General features: G+C 42.0%; 1 protein-coding gene across 1 annotated transcript in view; it reads right to left on the minus strand.

The window, feature by feature from the left end:
- The window catches only part of LOC139751129 (uncharacterized), a 248,865-nt gene that overhangs the window by 60,439 nt on the left and 164,449 nt on the right, over positions 1 to 23,977 (minus strand). The window contains exons 6-7 of the mRNA XM_071666228.1: positions 5,777 to 5,992; positions 1,819 to 3,456 (exon numbers count right to left, since the gene is read on the minus strand). Of these exons, the coding sequence (XP_071522329.1) occupies positions 1,819 to 3,456; positions 5,777 to 5,992 (1,854 nt within the window). The remainder of the gene's footprint in view (positions 1 to 1,818; positions 3,457 to 5,776; positions 5,993 to 23,977) is intronic.

Raw genomic sequence — 23,977 nt, forward strand, 5'->3', positions numbered from 1 at the left:
GTCTGCCATTTCCCATGTTAGCTACATAGCTCCACAAACAGACAAAAAAAGGCCACTTTCATTCACATCTGTTCTCTAGCTGTCTTGTAAAATGCACCAAAACCACAGCTCCATGTCCACAACAAGGCCCCACAAACCTTTTCATTGTTTACCCTGGCCATTTCACATGCCCTTGTTTGGTCCACTGGCAGCAGTTTGACCCATGCCACTCAACATTTTTTACTCCCCCGGATAACAAGCTCTCTTTCCACACATTCCTTAACGCTCTCAGAACCTTCGGCCCTCATCCATCCTATGACTTACTTACAGTTCCATGGTTCCATCATAATCTATTCCCCACATTCTCCACTCAATAATTCATTTCCCAAATCATACACCATGAAAAACCCTACTATGTCCAAAATTCACCATCCCGATTTTTCAAGACATCTTCCATATTACTATCTCCCTATCTGTCTACCTATACCTGTGATATCCATTCCCTCTGGAAACTCCCTCAAGGGGGTGGCCATGGCAGAAGTCACCATCAGTGGTGAACTCTAGTGATGCTTCTTAGCCTTTAGCGCCTCACCCTTAACAGGCCACTGACAGAGGCTAACCCTACCACAGCATCTCTAGAGGCATCTACCTAATGTTCCAACCAGTGATTTCTACCTTACATGTCTACCTAATGTTTCTCTCTCCTTCAATTCAATCCAGTCAAAGCTCAATAACTTAAATTTCAGAAGTCCATAATTCTCAAGAATCTATATAGTTTCAGACTAGCATATTTCTCTTACTTTTTTTTTCTTTCATACTATTCACCATTCCCCGCATTAGCAAGGTAGCGTTAAGAACAGAGGAATGGACCTTTGAGGGAATATCCCCACCTGGCCCCCTTCTCTGTTCCTTCTTTTGGAAAATTGAAAAAAAAAAAAAAAAAAGAGAGGGGAGGATTTCCAGCCCCCTGCTCCCTTCCCTTTTAGTTGCCTTCTATGACACACAGGGAATACGTGGGAAGTATTCTTTCTCCCCTATCCCCATGGATAATTTCTCTTACTATTTTTTTTTTATTATACTTTGTCGCTGTCTCCCGCGTTTGCGAGGTAGCGCAAGGAAACAGACGAAAGAAATGGCCCAACCCCCCCCATACACATGTATATACATACGTCCACACACGCAAATATACATACCTACACAGCTTTCCATGGTTTACCCCAGACGCTTCACATGCCTTGATTCAATCCACTGACAGCACGTCAACCCCGGTATACCACATCGCTCCAATTCACTCTATTCCTTGCCCTCCTTTCACCCTCCTGCATGTTCAGGCCCCGATCACACAAAATCTTTTTCACTCCATCTTTCCACCTCCAATTTGGTCTCCCTCTTCTCCTCGTTCCCTCCACCTCCGACATATATATCCTCTTGGTCAATCATACTATCTTACTATCATACAAAAACATGATTATAAAAAGTAGACAATAGTATTTTAGCACTCATATTCACTGAAAAGCATGGTGTTAGAAACAACAACTAGTGAGATTAAGAGGCAAAATGACAAGACTAGGAAATTCTATGTTAACAACGAAACAAAGGCACAGCGAACTGTAAATCACTGTGCACATCAAGGTTTGAAAAACATGATAAAGTGGCATACATACAGGTGGTTCCAACAGAAAAATGGGTGCCTATTTCTGGTTCCCATATGTGAGGAAAGGTCAAACAGTTTTACAGATCAAAAGAACATAATCTTTACAAATCTTGCACACTCCCTGGTCCTACAGTGTTTGGGTTTTTTAATTTTGATCCTACCACCATAACATTGCCCAAACTTACCACTGCTTCAGGTCGGTCAGGAGCTGAGGTCTGGTTAGCTTCTCTGGTAATCCTCTGGCCTGTTTGTGCTGCTGAAGTGGCAGGAATGGTGGTGCGTTGGACTGGAGTAGGAGGTATAACTGGACGACAATTACTTTCTGCTGTGGAAGTATTACGTGGTAAGGGTGCGACTCCTGCAGGAGTATTCTCTCCATCACTAGCCGATGAGGCAGCTGGGCTGTGGCGTGGTAGAGCAACAGGCTGCCCAGCTGCCTGTTGCTGCAAAACACACTCTAAAGATCTGCGGAATGATCGGGACATTTTTGGGGATGTATCCCCATCCTCTTTCTCTATTTTACCATCTACTACAAAACCTATTGGAGAAGGTCCTTCTCCAGCATCTTTTTTACGTAACTGAACTTCACTTATGTCACTGTCTATATCTGTTTCCTTACAAGTATGCATCTGTTCAAAGCCAAGGGGTACAACCTTAACCTCAGTCTTAAGATCTGATTGATGTTGTGCTGCTGCTGCTGACCGCTCTAGAATTTCAGCTGTTGGAGGACTAGGTCTAGGAGGCTTGGATGGGGCTCCAGGAGGTTTAGGAGGTTCTGCAGTTGGTCTCCTAATACTGTTACTATGATGAAGTCTAGCAGCTGGCGCAGGCACAGTGGTCAATGCTACACCATCCCGAGGAGGAGTATTACTTCGGGTCTGTTCCGGTGAGCCTGAGGCACTATTCGTGGCCCCTCCTAGGAATTGTCCATCTTGACCACCAACTCCCAAAGAACCATGTGTACTCGTTGGTCTAACTTGTGGAGGTCTAGGTGCCTGCTTTTTTTTCATTCTCTGTGGCTGCTTTGGGCTCTCACATGAGTCAGCAACTGCTGGAGTGACCAGTGGGGTGCTACTCAGACTGTCTATACGACCAGATAGATCTGAACTAGCATTTCGCCGATGGGTTTGGGATGCTGGTCGGCCATGCTGTGTTGGGAGAGGTAATGAGCCATTAGGCTCAGCATGGAGTCGTGAAGGAGAGGGAGGCACTCGTGGTATGACACCAAAGTCTATTTCCTCCTTAAAGAAATAATCATTATATTCTACAAGATGATCAACTATGGAACGGTAGTCACCTGTGAGGCTCATATTGCGACCAAGGGTGGACATGTCTGGCTGTTCTTCAGCATCTCTTTGAGCCCATATCAAGTTTGGAGCTATAACTATGGCAATATTACTAGGGGACATCTTATTATTACTAGAATTGGCTGCCAATTTGGCTAGGAACTTGACAAGGTATCTAAGATTGGCCAGATTGGAAGGTGGGAGTTGGTTCACAACAACCCATAGGGCTTTGAGACGTTGCTGGTGGTCCGTTTGTCGTACTGCCTCCAACCACTGATCATGGAGCATGTGGGTTAGCAGAGGCTCTGGTAACTCTCTCAGATAACACTTGAGTGCTCCTGCAACAACATGTACATCATAATCACGATCATGCTCATCAGCTTGGGCCAGAGTCTCAGTGGTTACTAGATTAGCATCAAAAGCCCCTTTTAAGCGGCGTACTTTGGAGGCACTGCCAGCCACACGGAAGATACCCTCCTCATACAGACCAACTTCTAAGAGACGTCGCACACACACCTGCAGAGGAACAGCTATTTCCTGGAAGCAAATAAAAGAGATTAGTGAGAATATAAATACAAGTTTCTTTCGTCAAAAGTATATTCATGTGATAAATAACTGTGGGAGAAAACGTCTCACATAGTGGCTGTCAAGATAACATGCAGTGTACTGCGCATGTATTACATAAAGAATGAGTCCACTCTAAATTATCCTTGTTGCTCCCAAAAGCCAATAGCCGACTACAATGTTTAAAGAGGATGCATAATTATTTAATAAAATGAGCACAAGTAGCTGAATCATGTGGTAAAAAATCAATAATTTCTTTTATCATCATCCATTTGTCACTGCAATCCAAATAAACCAACAATGTACAGTTCCCTATTCCCTAGTTCCTTGACATCAGTTCCCTAACATGACTCCCTAACATGGGACTGTTTCACAACCAATGATAAAGAGAGTATCATGGTTGGAGTACGTAGTAGCTGGTATGTAGCCAACAACCGAGGAGGCATACATGGACTGCTGGCATTATATTCTCAAATATACAATCTCTCCTTGTCATACATAACACTTGACAACACTTAACTCATACAACCCATTCTTTGTAACTCTAGATTATCCTGAGTGCTATGCGCTGGCCCAGACTTTTGGCAAAAAGGTAAAAGCAATAGATTGAAGTAGTATGTAGGAACATTCTGGCAGGTGCATTGGGTAGAAACATTGGGTAGAAGTAGTATGCTGAAACATGAAGTAGACACATTAAGTAGAAACAGTCAGTAAGAACATTAGATAGGAGCCTCTAAAAATACTGCATTAAAGTTACCCTCTGCCAGTGGCCTGTTAAGAGTGGGGCACTAAAGGTTCAGAACAAGGGGTTCCCTGAGGGAAAAGGCATCAGACATATAAGTAAACAGACAACAAATATGGTTGGAATGATTTCTTATGGCCTCTGATATGGTAAAATTTTTAGGGAAGCAGTGTTTAAAAGCATGTATACAAAGTATCTACAAGGATGGAGCTAAAGAGATCGGAAAGAGAACAAGAAAAGGCAACTGCACTCTACAATTAAAATATGATACTGTACTTTTTCTTCATCCTCTTGCTTCTACTGGACTGCTCTAAAGATAACTGGAATAGCTCCTTAGTAACTAGCCATCTGTGTGGCACTTAACTACACTGTTCAGCATAAAACTCTGCCACTGTAGACTAAACCAGTAACTGTGAAATCTGCATACAATACAGCATCTTTACATACAGGATCACGTTATGCTCATAAGAAGTGCACAAATCCTAGCTCATAGTCTATATACATTATGAACAGCAACTCCACTGTTTCTGCTATTACTATGGCAACTCTACCAAATATCAAAAAATACAATAATTCATTGTTAAAAATGCACAAGCTAAGGAACTTTTTAAGCAAATTACTATACCAAAAAATAAGGTTCTTTAGGATACTTTCTACACCAAAAGCACCAAAGGACCTTAAAGTACTCAGATTTTCAAATCCTCAGTCAAATGGCTTTGGAGTCATTGCTACATGTAACAACAGGATTCTATTAAGACAAGAGAATGTACATCTGAGCAGTTGCACAACTTTAGTGAGCTTTCTAAACTTCCTATAAAGTTATGGCAGGAACATCTCATATCACAATGGCTATTCAATTGTAAAGAGTCAGTTAACAGAAGTATACTACAAGGAATTAATTCAAATGTTGCGGGAGGTGAATAAAGTCTTAGGATAATGCTCTATGTCAATGTTTTTAATGCACAGAAGTTGAAAGTTATGGGGATGGAGTTTTGGCAGGAGTAGTACAGTATGAGCTTAGATTTTACAGTTTTTATGATTAATGCAAACAATGAGAGTGTATGCAGTTTTTTATGATCAATGCAGACAAAATGAAAGTATATGCCTTTTTCAAGAAAGTAACCTGGAAATAAAATAGGGATTGATGGAACAAAAATAGAGAAGCTTATAAGATTCATTTGGGAGCCAACAATTCACAAGCTATAGTCCCACAGATTCTCAGCTCTTGGGCAAAGTGTCATTGAACAAAGTATTAAACACAATTCTCACCTACGGGAGCAGAAATTTAGTAGTCCCAACGCCATCATTAACAGGTAGCTATCAATTAACATTCAGTAATCATTTTGACCATGCCTGCCACCAGATGGCATCCACCTTCCCTATCCCTTTTATGCTCAGCAACCAGTCAACATATGTCTGTCCAGGGCAAATATATTCTACGCTTGCTATTTTTGGCTCAGAAACAAGTCTCAAAGCTAATAAAAATATATCTTTTAAGGCTGATACTGATCCTAGGATTCAACCAACTTCATGGACAAGGAGATTACCTACCTCCTGGGCAATTCTAAGATGATCATGGAGTGGAACACCATAAACAGGGCTATTTGAGGATGCTTCCAACTGCTGCTTCATATCTGGCAGCACACGATCCAATTTAGAAAGGGTCTTCCGCATATACTCCCTCTGTAGTTCCAAGTATCCACAGATGTGCTGGGATATCTCACGTTCACGAGCCAGTAGACTGAATATGTCACATGCATACATATCCTGTTAAAAAGAGTGGATGCTAACATCAGGTGTTGTATAATTAATACTAACTATCCATCTTGACTGGATAATAACTTGACAGACTATTTATAGGAATAAAATGGTGTACAAACATCGTAGCTGCTTCTTACAATGAAACCCAAGTAAAAGATGCACTTCTTTTGGACACTATTGTTGGTTTAACTACCATCCTAGTTTGCGAGCAATACTCCATACAACTTTTGAAGAGTTCAACATGTTAGTTTGATCACCTCATAAAACTATTATGAACTTACACTATCTACCTAAATGTCAAGTCTGAACTTCAGCTATACAGCATCTTGGCTTATGTAGAATTTCTTCCTCATACCAAAATTTTGGCATGTTTCTTCTAATTCCTTCTTCAATATACCTTTTCACATGCTCCCTCCTCTGTCTTTCTCTAATCCTTTCTACATATTTGCACCACTAAATTACTCCATATTTTACTATCCAAAACTCCTTCCACAAACATGTTTTTCTTTAATTTTCTCAATCCTCATTCTGTTCATCCTAACTTTCTACCGTTATCTTACCCCTTTAACATATTCCACAATCCTTTCATAAGTCTTATTACATGATTTTGAGTTCAACATATATTCCATACTCACTCTTTTTCAAGTACTTTTCACAAAACATTTTTAAAGTTATGACATGACCAGAAAAACACAATTTTCCATGTGATGGTTCATGATTCATTGTAATACTTATTGACTTTCTCTATTCATCTACAACTATCTTATAATGTTTGCATACATTAAACAATAACAGGAACACAGCCTGTCCTCTTAATACAATCGACACAAAAAACCCTACACTAACACTCCTATTACAAATTTTACTGTCTTATATATAGCTCTTACCTGCAGTGACTTTCTTCTTACACAACATGCATTTACCATGCTCCATAATCCTTATGTAATAAGTATCTTAACACTTTTTTATCAGTAAACACTACATAAATGGTTTTCCCATCCAGAGACAGAACCCTAAGAACACATGAAATCTTGCTCAAGAATGGGTTAAAATACTTTTCTAAACTCTTAAATAAGGTATATCCATAATGATTCATCTCCTTCAACAATCATTACGTGCTTAAAGCCAAAAAAATGCTTGTGCAGTTACCCTTTTGATAAATGCACCCCTAACATTAGCTGAGAACCCACAGTCAGCTGATTTTGGATTGTTTTTACATTGTTTCATCATTGTTTTGGTATATTTCATATTCCTAGTCGTGTATGTTGGTAATATGGGCTAGCATGGGGCTTTAAATATATTGATTTGTTTGTAAGTTACAATGTAAACAATATATTCATTTATTTATTATACTCTGTCGCTGTCTCCTGCATCAGCGAGGTAGCGCAAGAAAACAGACAAAAGAATGGCCCAACCCACCCACATACATATGTATAAACATACATGTCCACACACGCACATATAGATACCTATACATCTCAACGTATACATATATATACACACACAGACATATACATATATACACATGTACATAATTCATACTTGCTGCCTTTATTCATTTCCATTGCCAACCCACCACACATGAAATGAGAACCCCCTCCCCCCCAATGTGCACGAGGTAGCGCTAGGAAAAGACAACAAAGGCCCCATTCGTTCACACTCAGTCTCTAGCTGTCATGTATAATGCACTGAAACTGCAGCTCCCTTTCCACATCCAGGCCCCACAGAATTTTCCATGGTTTACCCCAGATGCTTAACATGCCCTGGTTCAATCCACTGACAGCACGTCGACCCCGGTATACCATATCGTTCCAATTTACTCTATTCCTTGCACGCCTTTCACCCTCCTGCATGCTCAGGCCCCAATCACTCAAAATCTTTTTCATTCCATCTTTCCACCTTCAATCTGGCCTCCCACTTCTAGTTCCCTCCACCTCTGTGCAATAAAATCCCCCGGATCACACACACACGTCACCCAAGGTGAGTTTCTGACTGTTTCCACAGCATACAAGTTGTGCTTTAATTTGGTTTCACTTATTTTCTCAGTGTTTTACAGCAGTTTAGGCTTAGGCTTATACTTTCTAAAGGTGGTTTTTTAAAAAACATGGACTAGCTTTTTTCATTTATCTGCCATCCTGTGGCAGGACAGAAGAGTCTTACTGGTAGGCCACCGAAGACTGACTCTTTTACCCAGTTACAACAACCTCATTTTCTCTTCAAAGACTTGAAAGAGACAACCTGGTTCAATCCATTGACAGCACGTCGACCCCGGTATACCACATCGTTCCAATTCACTCTCTTCTTTGCACGCCTTTCACTGTCCTGCATGTTCAGGCCCCCCACTTCTCCTCGTTCTTTCCCCCTCTGACACATATATCCTCTTGGTCAATCTTTCCTCACTCATTCTCTCCATGTGCCAAAACCATTTCAAAACACCCTCTTCTGCTCTCTCAACCACTCTCTTTCTATTTCCACACATCTCTCTTACCCTTACATTACTTACTCCGTCAAACCACCTCACACCACATATTGTCTCTAAACATCTCATTTCCAGCACATCCACCATCCTGTGCACAACTCTATCCATAGCACACGCCTCGCAACCATACAACATTGTTGGAACCACTATTCCTTCAAACATACCCATTTTTGCTTTCCGAGATAATGTTCTCGACTTCCAAACATTCTTCAAGGCTCCCAGAATTTTCGCCCCCTCCCCCACCCTATGATTCACTTCCGCTTCCATGGTTCCATCCGCTGCCAGATCCACTCTCAGATATCTAAAACACTTTACTTCCTCCAGTTTTTCTCCATTCAAACTAACCTCCCAACTGACTTGACCATCAACGCTACTGTACCTAATAACCTTGCTCTTATTCACATTTACTCTTCACTTTCTTCTTTCACACACTTTACCAAACTCAGTCACCAGTTTCTGCAGTTTCTCACATGAATCAGCCACCTGCACTGTATCATCAGCGAACAACAACTGACTCACATCCCAAGCTCTCTCATCCACAACAGACTGCATACTTGCCCCTCTTTCCAAAACTCTTGCATTCACCTCCCTAACAACCCCATCCATAAACAAATTAAACAACCATGGAGACATCACACACCCCCTGCCGCAAACCTACATTCACTGAGAACCAATCACTTTCCTCTCTTCCTACACGTACACATGCCTCACATCCTCGATAGAAACTTTTCACTGCTTCTAACAACTTGCCTCCCACACCATATACTCTTAGTACCTTCCACAGAGCATCTCTATCAACTCTATCATATGCCTTCTCCAGATCCATAAATGCTACATACAAATCCATTTGTTTTCCTAAGTATTTCTCACATACATTCTTCAAAGCAAACACCTGATACACACATTCTCTACCACTTCTGAAACCACACTGCTCTTCCCCAATCTGATGCTCTGTACATGCCTTCACCCTCTCAATCAATACCCTCCCATATAATTTACCAGGAATACTCAACAAACTTATACCTCCAATTTGAGCACTCACTCTTATCCCCTTTGCCTTTGTACAATGGCACTATGCAAGCATTCCGCCAATCCTCAGGCACCTCACCATGAGTCATACATACATTAAATAACCTTACCAACCAGTCAATAATACAGTCACCCCCTTTTTTAATAAATTCCACTGCAATACCATCCAAACCTGCCGCCTTGCCGGCTTTCATCTTCCACAAAGCTTTTACTACCTCTTCTCTGTTTACCAAATCATTTTCCCTAACCCTCTCACTTTGCACACCACCTCGAACAAAACACCCTATATCTGCCACTCTATCATCAACAAGCCTTCAAAATACTCACTCCGTCTCCTTCTCACATCACCACTACTTGTTATCACCTCCCAATTAGCCCTCTTCACTGAAGTTCCTATTTGCTCCCTTGTCTTATGCACTTTATTTACCTCCTTCCAAAACACCTTTTTATTTTCCCTAAAATTTATTGATACTCTCTCACCCCAACACTCATTTGCCCTCTTTTTCACCTCTTGCACCTTTCTCTTGACCTCCTGCCTCTTTCTTTTATACCTCTCCCACTCATTTGCATTTTTTCCCTGCAAAAGTCGTCCAAATGCCTCTCTCTTCTCTTTCACTAATAATCTTACTTCTTCATCCCACCACTCACTACCCTTTCTAATCAACCCACCTCCCACGCTTCTCATCCCACAAGCATCTTTTGTGCAAGCCATCACTCCTTCCCTAAATACATCCCATTCCTCCCCCACTCCCCTTACCTCCTTTGTTCTCATCTTTTTCCATTCTGTACTCAGTCTCTCCTGGTACTTCCTCACACAAGTCTCCTTCCCAAGCTCACTTACTCTCACCACTCTCTTCACCCCAACATTCTCTCTTCTTTTCTGAAAACCTCTACAAATCTTCACCTTAGCCTCCACAAGATAATGATCAGACATCCCTCCAGTTGCACCTCTCAGCACATTAACATCCAAAAGTCTCTCTTTCACGCGCCTGTCAATTAACACGTTATCCAATAACGCTCTCTGGCCATCTCTCCTACTTACATATGTATACTTATGTATATCTCGCATTTTAAACCAGGTATTTCCAATCACCAGTCCTTTTTCAGCACATAAATCTACAAGCTCTTCACCATTTCCATTTACAACACTGAACACCCCATGTATACCAATTATTCCCTCAACTGCCACATTACTCACCTTTGCATTCAAATCACCCATCACTATAACCCGGTCTTTTGCATCAAAACCACTAACACACTCATTCAGCTGCTCCCAAAACACTTGCCTCTCATGATCTTTCTTCTCATGCCCAGGTGCATATGCACCAATAATCACCCATCTCTCTCCATCAACTTTCAGTTTTACCCATATCAATCTAGAATTTACTTTCTTACACTCTATCACATACTCCCACAACTCTTGTTTCAGGAGTAGTGCTACTCCTTCCCTTGGTCTTGTCCCCTCACTAACCCCTGACTTTACTCCCAAGACATTCCCAAACCACTCTTCCCCTTTACCCTTGAGCTTTGTTTCACTAAGAGCCAAAACATCCAGGTTTGTTTCCTCAAACATACTACCTATCTCTCCTTTTTTCTCATCTTGGTTACATCCACACACATTTAGACACCCCAATCTGAGCCTTCGAGGAGGATGAGCACTCCCCACGTGACTCCTTCTGTTTCCCATTTTAGAAAGTCAAAATACAAGGAGGGGAGGGGGTCTGGCCCCCCGCTCCCGTTCCCTTTAGTTGCCTTCTACTACACGTTAGGAATGCGTGGGAGGTATTCTTTCTCCCCTATCCCCAGGGATAGGGAATATATATATATATTTTTTTCATACTATTCGCCATCTCCCGCATTAGCGAGGTTGCGTTAAGAACAGAGGACTGGACCTTTGAGGGAATATCCTCACCTGGCCCCCTTCTCTGTCCCTTCTTTTGGAAAATTAAAAAAAGCCGAGAGGGGAGGATTCCCAGCCCCCACTCCCTTCCCTTTTAGTCGCCTTCTACGACACGCAGGAAATACGTGAGAAGTATTCTTTCTCCCCTATCCCCAGGGATATACATATATATATATATATATATATATATATATATATATATATATATATATATATATATATATATATATATATATATTTTTTTTTTTTTTTTATACTTTGTCGCTGTCTCCCGCGTTTGCGAGGTAGCGCAAGGAAACAGACGAAAGAAATGGCCCAACCCCCCCCATACACATGTACATACACACGTCCACACACGCAAATATACATACCTACACAGCTTTCCATGGTTTACCCCGGACGCTTCACATGCCCTTGATTCAATCCACTGACAGCACGTCAACCCCTGTATACCACATCGCTCCAATTCACTCTATTCCTTGCCCTCCTTTCACCCTCCTGCATGTTCAGGCCCCGATCACACAAAATCCTTTTCACTCCATCTTTCCACCTCCAATTTGGTCTCCCTCTTCTCCTCGTTCCCTCCACCTCCGACACATATATCCTCTTGGTCAATCTTTCCTCACTCATTCTCTCCATGTGCCCAAACCACTTCAAAACACCCTCTTCTGCTCTCTCAACCACGCTCTTTTTATTTCCACACATCTCTCTTACCCTTACGTTACTCACTCGATCAGACCACCTCACACCACACATTGTCCTCAAACATCTCATTTCCAGCACATCCATCCTCCTGCGCACCACTCTATCCATAGCCCACGCCTCGCAACCATACAACATTGTTGGAACCACTATTCCTTCAAACATACCCATTTTTTCTTTCCGAGATAATGTTCTCGACTTCCACACATTCTTCAAGGCTCCCCAGAATTTTCGCCCCCTCCCCCACCCTATGATCCACTTCCGCTTCCATGGTTCCATCCGCTGCCAGATCCACTCCCAGATATCTAAAACACTTCACTTCCTCCAGTTTTTCTCCATTCAAACTTACCTCCCAATTGACTTGACCCTCAACCCTACTGTACCTAATAACCTTGCTCTTATTCACATTTACTCTTAACTTTCTTCTTCCACACACTTTACCAAACTCAGTCACCAGCTTCTGCAGTTTCTCACATGAATCAGCCACCAGCGCTGTATCATCAGCGAACAACCATGGAAAGCTGTGTAGGTATGTATATTTTGCGTGTGTGGACGTATGTATATACGTGTGTATGGGAGTGGGTTGGGCCATTTCTTTTGTCTGTTTCCTTGCGTTACCTTGCAAACGCGGGAGACAGCGACAAAGCAAAAAAATAATAAATAAATAAATATATATATTTATTATATATATATTTAGTTTGCTTTGTCGCTGTCTCCCGCGTTAGCAAGGTAGCGCAAGGAAACAGACGGAAGAATGGCCCAACCCACCCACATACACATGTATATACATACACATCCACATACGCAAATATACATACCTATACATCTCAATGTATACATATTTATACACACACAGACATATACATATATAAACATGTACATATTTCATAGTCTCCCTTTATTTATTCCCATCGCCACCTCGCCACACATGGAATAACAACCTCCTCCCCCCCTCATGAGTGCGAGTTAGCGCTAGGAAAAGACACCAAAGGCCCCATGCATTCACACTCAGTCTCTAGCTGTCATGTAATAATGCACCGAAACCACAGCTCCCTTTCCACATCCAGGCCCCACACAACTTTCCATGGTTTACCCCAGATGCTTCACATACCCTGATTTAATCCATTGACAGCACGTCGACCCTGGTATACCACATCATTCCAATTCACTCTATTCCTTGTACACCTTTCACCCTCCTGCATGTTCAGGCCCCGATCACTCAAAATCTTTTTCACTCCATCTTTCCACCTCCAATTTGGTCTCCCATTTCTTGTTCCCTCCACCTCTGACACATATATCCTCTTGGTCAATCTTTCCTCACTCATCCTCTCCATGTGACCAAACCATTTCAAAACACCCTCTTCTGCTCTCTCAACCACACTCTTTTTATATCCACACATCTCTCTTACCCTTACATTACTTACTCGATGAAACCACCTCACACCACATACTGTTCTCAAGCATCTTATTTCCAGCACATCCACCCTCCTGCGCACAACTCTATCCATAGCCCAAGCCTCGCAACCAACAACATTGTTGGAACCACTATTCCTTCAAACATACCCATTTTTGCTTTCCGAGATAATGTTCTCGACTTCCAAACATTCTTCAAGGCTCCCAGAATTTTCGCCCCCTCCCCCACCCTATGATTCACTTCCGCTTCCATGGTTCCATCCGCTGCCAGATCCACTCCCAGATATCTAAAACACTTCACTTCCTCCAGTTTTTCTCCATTCAAACTTACCTCCCAACTGACTTGACCCTCAACCCTACTGAACCTAATAACCTTGCTCTTATTCACATTTACTCTTCACTTTCTTCTTTCACACACTTTACCAAACTCAGTCACCAGTTTCTGTAGTTTCTCACATGAATCAGCCACCTGCACTGTATCATCAGCGAACAACAACTGACTCACTTCCCAAGCTCTCTCATCCACAACAGACTGCATACTTGCCCCTCTTTCCAAAACTCTTGCATTTACCTCCCTAACAACCCCATCCATAAACAAATTAAACAACCATAATGACATCACACACCCCTGCTGCAAACCTACATTCACTGAGAACCAATCACTTTCCCCTCTTCCTACATGTACACATGCCTTACATCCTCGATAAAACCTTTTCACTCCTTCTAACAACTTGCCTCCCACACCATATATTCTTAATACCTTCCACAGAGTATCTCTATCAACTCTATCATATGCCTTCTCCAGATCCATAAATGCTACATACAAGTCCATTTGCTTTTCCAAGTATTTCTCACATACATTCTTCAAAGCAAACACCTGATCCACACATCCTCTACCACTTCTGAAACCACACTGCTCTTCCCTAATCTGATGCTCTGTTCATACCTTCACCCTCTCAATCGATACCCTCCCATATAATTTCCCAGGAATACTCAACAAACTTATACCTATGTAATCTGAACACTCACCTTTATCCCCTTTGCCTTTGTACAATGGCACTATGCATGCATTCCGCCAATCCTCAGGCACTTCACCATGAGCCATACATACAGTGAATATCGTCACCAACCAGTCAACAACATAGTCACCCCCTTTTTTAATAAATTCCACTGCAATACCATCCAAACCTGCTGCCTTGCTGGCTTTCATCTTCCACAAAGCTTTCACTACCTCTTCTCTGTTTACTAAAAAATTCTCCCTGACCCTCTCACTTCGCACATCACCTAGACCAAAACATCCTATACCTGCCACTCTATCATTTAATACATTCAACAAACCTTCAAAATACTCACTCCATCTTCTTAAATGTAGAAAAAATGTGTTGGGTGAGGAAGATTATTTACATGCCTGGAACACCAAGCCAGAAATGGTAGCCTGTCCATAACCCATATTCTGCTTAACAAACATCCTAAAATCACAAATCAAATAATGCTCAAAGTTATCAACATAAGCTAAAATAGAAGTCAACTAAAGGGGGTGGTAGCTGGGAGCTGAAAACCCCCTTCTTCTATTCCAATTTCTTAAAGATAGAACAGAAGAAGAGGCCTAGAAGGGTGAGCTCATCTTCCTCAAAGGCTCAGGCTGGGGTGTCTAAATATGTAGATGTAACCTAAATGAGAAGAGAGGAGAGATATGTAGTGCTTCAGGAAAGAAACCTGCTTGTTCTGGCTCTGAGTAAAACAAAGTTAGAGGTTTATAGGGAAGAATGGTTTGGAAATCTCATGAAAAAAGTCAGAGATTGGTAAAAGGACAGGATCTAAGGAAGGAGTGGGTAGCACTACTCCTGAAGCAGTTGTTGCTGGCATGTTTGACAGAGTGTAAATAAGTAAATTCTAGTTTGATGTGGGTCAAACTGAAAGTATATGGTGAGAAATGGGTGATTATTGTTGCTTATGCTACTGGCTATGAGAAGAAATATCATGAAGGGCAACTGTTTTGGAAGCAGCTAAGTGAGCGTGTCAGCAATTTTGACGTACGAGACCAGGTATTAGTGATGGGTAACTTAAATGCAAAGGTAAGTAATGTGGCAGTTGAGGGTATAATTGGGGCATATGGGGTATTGAGTGTTATGAATGGAAAAGGTGAACAGCTTGCGACATTGTGCTGAAAAAGGACTGATTATTGAGAATAACTGGTTTAAAAAGAGGGATACTCACAGGTGTACATATACGAGAAGGAGAGATGAACAGTCGGCAATACTGCTTTATATATCAACTGAAAGGTATGTAAAATAGAGACTCTTGGATTTAAATGTACTTAAAGGGGCAGCTGGTGGGATGTCTGAGCACTATCTTGTGTAGGCGAGGGTGAAGATTTGTAAAAGTTTTTGAAAAAGAGGGAACAATGTTGGGAAGAAGAGAGTGGTGAGACTAGTGAGCTTTTAAAAGGGACTTGTGCAAAAGAATACTAGGAGAGACAGACAGCAGAATGGCAAAATGTGAGAGCAAATAAAGCAAGGGGAGTTGGTCAAGAATAGAAGGTATCTAGAGAAGCAATGCTTCCATGTGCATAAGATGCATGACATACAAAAGATGGGAGGTGGGCAGGTTAGAAAGGATAATGAGTGGTGAGATGAAAAGGTAAAGGTGCCTGTGAAAGAGAAAAGAGAGTTGTTTGGGTGTTACTTAGAAGGAAGGAGTGCACATGATTGGATGATATATAATAAAAATGGCAGGAGGTCAAGAGGAAGGTGCAGGGGTTTAAAAAGAGGGCGAATGATAATTTTGATGAGCAAGTACCGGTAAACTTTAGGAAGAATAAGATGCTTTGGAAGGCATTATATAATGTGTGAAAGACTAGAGAACAAATGGGAACATTAGAAAAGGGGTCTAAAGGGGAAGTGATAACAGGTAGTGATGAAGTGAGGAAGAGGTGGAATGAGTTTGATGACACAGTGGCAGAGGACGGCTGTTTGTGGCAGGATGGTATGTGAAAAGAGAGTTTTGGAGTGGTTTCATGAAGAGAGAAGTGTTGGTAAAAGCATTGTAGAAGATGAAATGTTGCAAGGTGGGTGAAGTAATGATACTGCAGTGGAATCTATTAAAAATAGGGTGACTGAGTTGTAGATTGATTGGTAAAGATTTTCAATGATTATATGGATCATGGTGAGGTGCCTGAGGATTGGCAAAATGAATATACAGTGCCACTGTATAAAGGTAAGGGAGATAAAGTTGAGTGTTCAAATCACAGAGGTAAAAGTCTGTTGCGTAAACCTGGTAATTGTAAGGGGAGGTAATGATTGAGTATGAAGGCAAGTACTGAGCATCGTATTGGAAAGGAGTAGTGTGGTTTCAGAAGCGAAAGAGGATGTGTGGGTCAGGCATCTGCTTTAAAGAATGTATGTCAGAAACACTTAAAATAACAGACAGATCTGTATGTGGCATTCATGGATCTGGAGAAAATACTGACAGTGTTGACAGAGATGCTTTGCAGAGGGTCTAAGAATATATGGTGTGGGAGGTAAGATGTTACAAACAGTGAGCAGTTTTCACAAAGGGTGCAAGGCTTGAGTATGAATTGGAACAGAGGACAGTGAATGGTTCCAAGTGAAGACCAGTCTGCAGCAGGTATGTGTCATATCACCATGGATGTTCAATTTGTTTATGGAAGGGGTGGTGAGGGAGATAAATGCGAGTCATGGAGAGAGGAGCAAGAAGGTAGTCTGTGGGGTACGAGAGAGTCTGGAGTGTGAGTCAGCTGTTGCTTGGTGATGATACAGCACTGGTGGCAGATTCAAGTGAGAAATTGCAGAAGCTGGTGAATGAGTTTGGAAGACTATCTGTGAGTGGATGTGGCAGCTAGTAGAACATGAAAGCAGAAGCGAGTCATAAGATGGGGAAGGAGGTGAAGTTCTGGGAACACTAAGGAATATGTGGAAAGAGAGAACATTATCTGGGAGGGCAAAAATGGGTATGTTTGAAGGAACAGTAGTCCCAACAATATCATATGAATGAGAGACATGAGCGATAGATACTGTTATACAGAAGAAGGTGGATGTGTTAGAAATTAAACGTTTGAGGACAATATGTGGTGTGAGGTGGTTTCACTGAGTAAGTAATGAAAGAGTAAGAGAGAAGTGTGGTAATAAAAGAAATGCGATGAGAGAGCATAAGAGGGTGCATTGAAATGGTTTGGACACATGGAGAGAATGAGTGAGGAAAGGTTAACAAAGAGGATAAATGTATGAAAAGTAGAGGGTACAAGCAAAACAGGGAGACCAAACTGCAGATGGAGGGATGGAGTGAAAAAGATATTGAGCGATCGAGGCCTAAACATGCAGGAGGGTGAAAGGATTGCATAGGATAGAGTGAATAGGAACCACGTGGTACACTGAGGTTAACAGGCTGTCAATGGACTGAATCAAGGTACACAAAGTGTCCAGGGTAAAACCATAGAAAGTTCTGTGGGGTCTGGTTGGGAACAGGAAGCTGTGGTTTCTGTGCATTATACATGACAGTTATAGAATAGAAGTGAGCAGATGTGGCCTTTCTTCATCTTTTCCTGGTGCTATCTCATTAACACGGGAAATGGTGATCAAGTATGAAAAAAAAGTACTGTATATACGCTGGTGTCTCTTCTGTAAAAAGGTGAGGTAAACTGGTTCAGCAGTAAAAATCAATCCCCAAATAATTCCCAATCTGAATCTATCTAAAATTTTCAACATTAAGAAGGAAACTTTTAGGAAGTGCTAAAAGATGTAGAAAGAAAGCTACTAAATGCAATGAGGAGCTCTTAATTGGCAGAACTGGAGAGTAAATCGGGTGTACAAGTAGAAACAGAGGGACGTGAGTAGTTCTAGGTAAAGGTGTGTCTGCATCTAGGCTGTGTGATGCTATCATGGTTGTTTAAGCTGTTTATGAATGAGGTGGTGTTGTACATAAACGGGGCAGTCTTGGAGAGAAGGGTGGGTCTACAATATACTGGGGGGATGGGCTTTGGAAGTGAGTCAGCTGCTGTTTGCAGATGATGTCTTTTGTGGCTGAATTGAGAGAGAAACTGCAAAAGATAGAGACTGAGTTTGGAAGAGTGTATGAAGGGAGGAAGTTGATATTTCATACAAATAAAAGTAAAGGGGGATAGGGGTGAAAGAATACTTCCCACGCATTCCTCACGTGGCGTAGAAGGTGACTAAAGGAGACGGGAGCGGGGGGCCAGAAACCCTCCCCTCCTTGTATTTCAACTTTCTAAAAGGGGAAACAGAAGAAGGAGTCACGCGAGGAGTGCTCATCCTCCTCGAAGGCTCAGATTGGGGTGTCTAAATGTGTGTGGATGTAACCAAGATGAGAAAAAAGGAGAGATAGGTAGTATGTTTGAGGAAAAGAACCTGGATGTTTTAGCTCTGAGTGAAACGAAGCTCAAGGGTAAAGGGGAAGAGTGGTTTGCGAATGTCTTGGGAGTAAAGTCAGGGGTTAGTGAGAGGACAAGAGCAAGGGAAGGAGTAGCACTACTCATGAAACAGGAGTGGTGGGAGTATGTGATAGAGTGTGAGAAAGTAAATTCTAGATTGATATGGGTAAAACTGAAAGTTGATGGAGAGAGATGGGTGATTATTGGTGCATATGCACCTGGGCATGAGAAGAAAGATCATGAGAGGCAAGTGTTTTGGGAGCAGCTGAATGAGTGTGTTAGTGGTTTTGATGCAAAAGACCGGGTTATAGTGATGGGTGATTTGAATGCAAAGGTGAGTAATGTGGCAGTTGAAGGAATAATTGGTATACATGGAGTGTTCAGTGTTGTAAATGGAAGTGGTGAAGAGCTTGTAGATTTATGTGCTGAAAAAGGACTGGTGATTGGGAATACCTGGTTTAAAAAGCAAGATATACATAAGTATACATATGTAAATAGGAGAGATGGCCAGAGAGCGTTATTGGATTACGTGTTAAATGATAGACACACGAAAGAGAGACTTTTGGATGTTAATGTGCTGAGAGGTGCAACTGGAGGGATGTCTGATCATTATCTTGAGGAGGCGAAGGTGAAGATTTGTGGGGGTTTTCAGAGAAGAGGAGAGAATGGTGGGGTGAAGAGAGTGGTGAGAGTAAGTGAGCTTAGGAAGGAGACTTGTGTGAGGAAGTACCAGGAGAGACTGAGTTCAGAATGGAAAAAGGTGAGAACAAAGGAGGTAAGGGGAGTGGGGGAGGAATGGGATGTATTTAGGGAAGCAGTGATGGCTTGCGCAAAAGATGCTTGTGGCATGAGAAGCGTGGGAGGTGGGTTGATTAGAAAAGGTAGTGAGCAATCAGATGAAGAAGTAAGATTATTAGTGAAAGAGAAGAGAGAGGCATTTGGACGATTTTTGCAGGGAAATAATGCAAATGAGTGGGAGAGGTATAAAAGGAAGAGACAGGAGGTCAAGAGAAAGGTGCAAGAGGTGAAAAAGAGGGCAAATGAGAGTTGGGGTGAGAGAGTATCATTAAATTTCAGGGAGAATAAAAAGATGTTTTGGAAGGAGGTAAATATAGTGCGTAAGACAAGGGAGCAAATGGGAACTTCAGTGAAGGGGGCTAATGGGGAGGTGATAACACGTAGTGGTGATGTGAGAAATAGATGGAGTGAGTATTTTGAAGGCTTGTTGAATGTGTTTGATGATACAGTGGCAGATATAAGGTGTTTTGGTCGAGGTGGTGTGCAGAGTGAGAGGATTAGGGAAAATGATTTGGTAAATAGAGAAGAGGTAGGAAAAGCTTTACAGAAGATGAAAGCCGGTAAGGCAGCAGGTTTGGATGGTATTGCAGTGGAATTTATGAAAAAAGGGGTGACTGTATTGTTGACTGGCTGGTAAGGTTATTCAATGTATGTATGATTCATGGTGAGGTGCCTGAGGATTGGCAGAATGCTTGCATAGTGCCATTGTACATAGGCAAAGGGGATAAGAGTGAGTGCTCAAATTACAGAGGTATAAGTTTGTTGAGTATTCCTGGTAAATTATATGGGGGGGTATTGATTGAGAGGCTGAAGGCATGTACAGAGCATCAGATTGGGGAAGAGCAGTCTGGTTTCAGAAGTGGTAGAGGATGTGTGGATCAGGTGTTTGCTTTGAAGAATGTATGTGAGAAATACTTAGAAAAACAAATGGATTTGTATGTAGCATTTATGGATCTGGAGAAGGCATATGATAGAGTTGATAGAGATGCTCTGTGGAAGGTTTTAAGAAGATATGGTGTGGGAGGCAAGTTGTTAGAAGCCGTGAAAAGTTTTTATCGAGGATGTAAGGCATGTGTACATGTAGGAAGAGAGGAAAGTGATTGGTTCTCAGTGAATGTAGGTTTGCGGCAGGGGTGTGTGATGTCTCCATGGTTGTTTAATTTGTTTATGGATGAGGTTGTTAGGGAGGTGAATGCAAGAGTTTTGGAAAGAGGGGCAAGTATGCAGTCTGTTGTGGATGAGAGAGCTTGGGAAGTGAGTCAGTTGTTGTTTGCTGATGATACAGCGCTGGTGGCTGATTCATGTGAGAAACTGCAGAAGCTGGTGACTGAGTTTGGTAAAGTGTGTGAAAGAAGAAAGTTAAGAGTGAATGTGAATAAGAGCAAGGTTATTAGGTACAGTAGGGTTGAGGGAGAAGTCAATTGGGAGGTAAGTTTGAATGGAGAAAAACTGGAGGAAGTAAAGTGTTTTAGATATCTGGGAGTGGATTTGGCAGCGGATGGAACCATGGAAGCGGAAGTGAATCATAGGGTGGGGGAGGGGGCGAAAATTCTGGGAGCATTGAAGAATGTTTGGAAGTCAAGAACATTATCTCGGAAAGCAAAAATGGGTATGTTTGAAGGAATAGTGGTTCCAACAATGTTGTATGGTTGCGAGGCGTGGGCTATGGATAGAGTTGTGCGTAGGAGGGTGGATGTGCTGGAAATGAGATGTTTGAGGACAATATGTGGTGTGAGGTGGTTTGATCGAGTAAGTAATAATAGGGTAAGAGAGATGTGTGGAAATAAAAAGAGTGTGGTTGAGAGAGCAGAAGAGGGTGTTTTGAAATGGTTTAGTCACATGGAGAGAATGAGTGAGGAAAGATTGACCAAGAGGATATATGTGTCAGAGGTGGAGGGAACGAGGAGAAGTGGGAGACCAAATTGGAGGTGGAAAGATGGAGTGAAAAAGATTTTGAGTGATCGGGGCCTGAACATGCAGGAGGGTGAAAGGCGGGCAAGGAATAGAGTGAATTGGAACGATGTGGTATACCGGGGTCGATGTGCTGTCAATGGATTGAACCAGGGCATGTGAAGCGTCTGGGGTAAACCATGGAAAGTTGTGAGGGGCCTGGATGTGGAAAGGGAGCTGTGGTTTCAGTGCATTATTACATGACAGCTAGAGACTGAGTGTGAACGAATGGGGCCTTTGGTGTCCTTTCCTAGTGCTACCTCGCACACATGAGGGGGGAGGGGGTTGTTATTCCATGTGTGGCAGGGTGGCGATGGGAACAAATAGAGGCAGACAGTATGAATTATGTACATGTGTATATATGTATATGTCTGTGTGTGTATATATATGTGTACATTGAGATGTATAGGTATGTATATTTACGTGTGTGGACGTGTATGTATATACATGTATATGTGGGCGGGTTGGGCCATTCTTTCATCTGTTTCCTTGCGCTACCTCACTAACGCGGGGAGACAGCGACAAAGCAAAATAAATAAATATAATAAATAAAAGTAAAGTTATGAGATTCAGATAAGGGGCAAGAGAGGTTGGTTAAAGGCGAGTTTGAGTGGGGACAACCTGGTGGAAGTGAAGCGCTTGAAGTTCATAAGCATGGAAATAGCGGTAGACAAAACTATGAAAGTTGAAGTGAATCACAAGGTGACCCTAAAAGCAAAAGAATGGAAAAGGGTGTATGTGTTGGAACTGAACACCTGAAAATAATAAGCTGTGTGAGGAGGGTTGATCATACGCAGACTGACAGTGCATGAGAGGTAAGGTAACAAGCAAGGAATAACTGATAGTGATGAAAAGACTGTGTTAAGATTAAGGTAGCAAGAAAAATAACTGATGTAAAAGACTGTGTTAAGATATTTTGAAAGTTTTTAATTATCATTTTGCTTTGACGCTGTCTCCTGCTTTAGCGAGGTAGCGCAAGGAAACAGACGAAAGAATGGCCCAACCCACCCACATACACGGTATATACATTCTGTTCACACACGAAAAATATACATACCTGTCCATCTCATCATATACACACACAGACATATACATATATATCACATGTACCATATTATTACACATGGTGAGGAACTGAGGATTGGCGGAATGCCTGGAGAATGCTTTGTACACAGGCTAAGAGACAAAGGTGAGTGCTCAATTTACACGAGGTATAAGTTTCTTGAGTATTCCTGGTAATTTATATGGAGGGTATTGATTGAGAGGCTGAAGGCATGTAAGAGCATAGTTTGGGGAAGAGCGTGTGGTTTCAGAAGTGGTGAGGATGTGTGGATGCAGGTGTTGTGCTTTGAAGAATGTATGTGAGAAATACTTGGAAAAGCAAATGGATTTGTATATAGCTTTATGGAATTGGAGAAGGGCATATGATAGAGTTGATAGGATGCTCTGTGGAAGGTATTAGAATATATGGTGTGGGAGGCAAGCTTTCGAAGCAGTGTAATGTTTTTATCGAGGATGTAAGGCATGTGTACGTATAGGAAGAGAGGAAGTGATTGGTTCTCAGTGAATGTAGGTCTGCGGCAGTCGGGGAGTATGATTCTCCATGGTTGTTTAATTTTTTATGGATGGGGTTGTTAGGGAGGTGAATGCAAGGTGAGTTTTGGAAAGAGGGGCAAGTATTAAGTCTGTTTAGGAGGAATTGAGAGCTTGGAAGTGAGTCAGTTCTGGTTCGCTGATGATACGCGTGGTGGCTGATTCAAGTTGAGAAACTGCAGAAGCTGGTGTATGAGATTGGTAAAGTGTGTGAAAGACGAAAGTGAAGAGTTAAATGTGACTAAGAGCAGAGGTTATTAGGTACAGTAGGGTGGGGTCAAGTCAATTGGGAGGTAAGTTTGAATAGAGAACAAACAGGAGGAAGTAAAGTGGTTTAGATAACTGGGAGTGGATCTGGCAGCGGATGGAACATGAATTGTGGAAGTGACTCATAGGGGAGGGGAGGGGCGGAAAGTCTGGTGAGCCTTGAAGAATGTTTGGACGTCGAGAACATTATCTCGGAAAGCAAAAAATGGGTATGTTTGAAGGAATAGTGGTTCCAACAATGTTATGTGGTTGCGAGGCGTGGGCTATGGAATAGAGTTGTGCGCAAGGGGTGGATGTGCTGGGAAATGAAGATGTTTGAGGCTATGTGTGGTGTGAGGTTTTTTATTGGTTTCATCGAGTAAGTAAAGTCAGGGGTAAGAGAGATGTGTGAAATAAAAAGAGCGTGGTGAGAGAGCAGACGGGGTGTTTTGAAATATTTGGGCACATGAGAGA

The sequence above is a fragment of the Panulirus ornatus genome, chromosome 11 (assembly GCF_036320965.1).
Source record: "Panulirus ornatus isolate Po-2019 chromosome 11, ASM3632096v1, whole genome shotgun sequence".
In the NCBI taxonomy this organism is placed as follows: domain Eukaryota; kingdom Metazoa; phylum Arthropoda; class Malacostraca; order Decapoda; family Palinuridae; genus Panulirus; species Panulirus ornatus.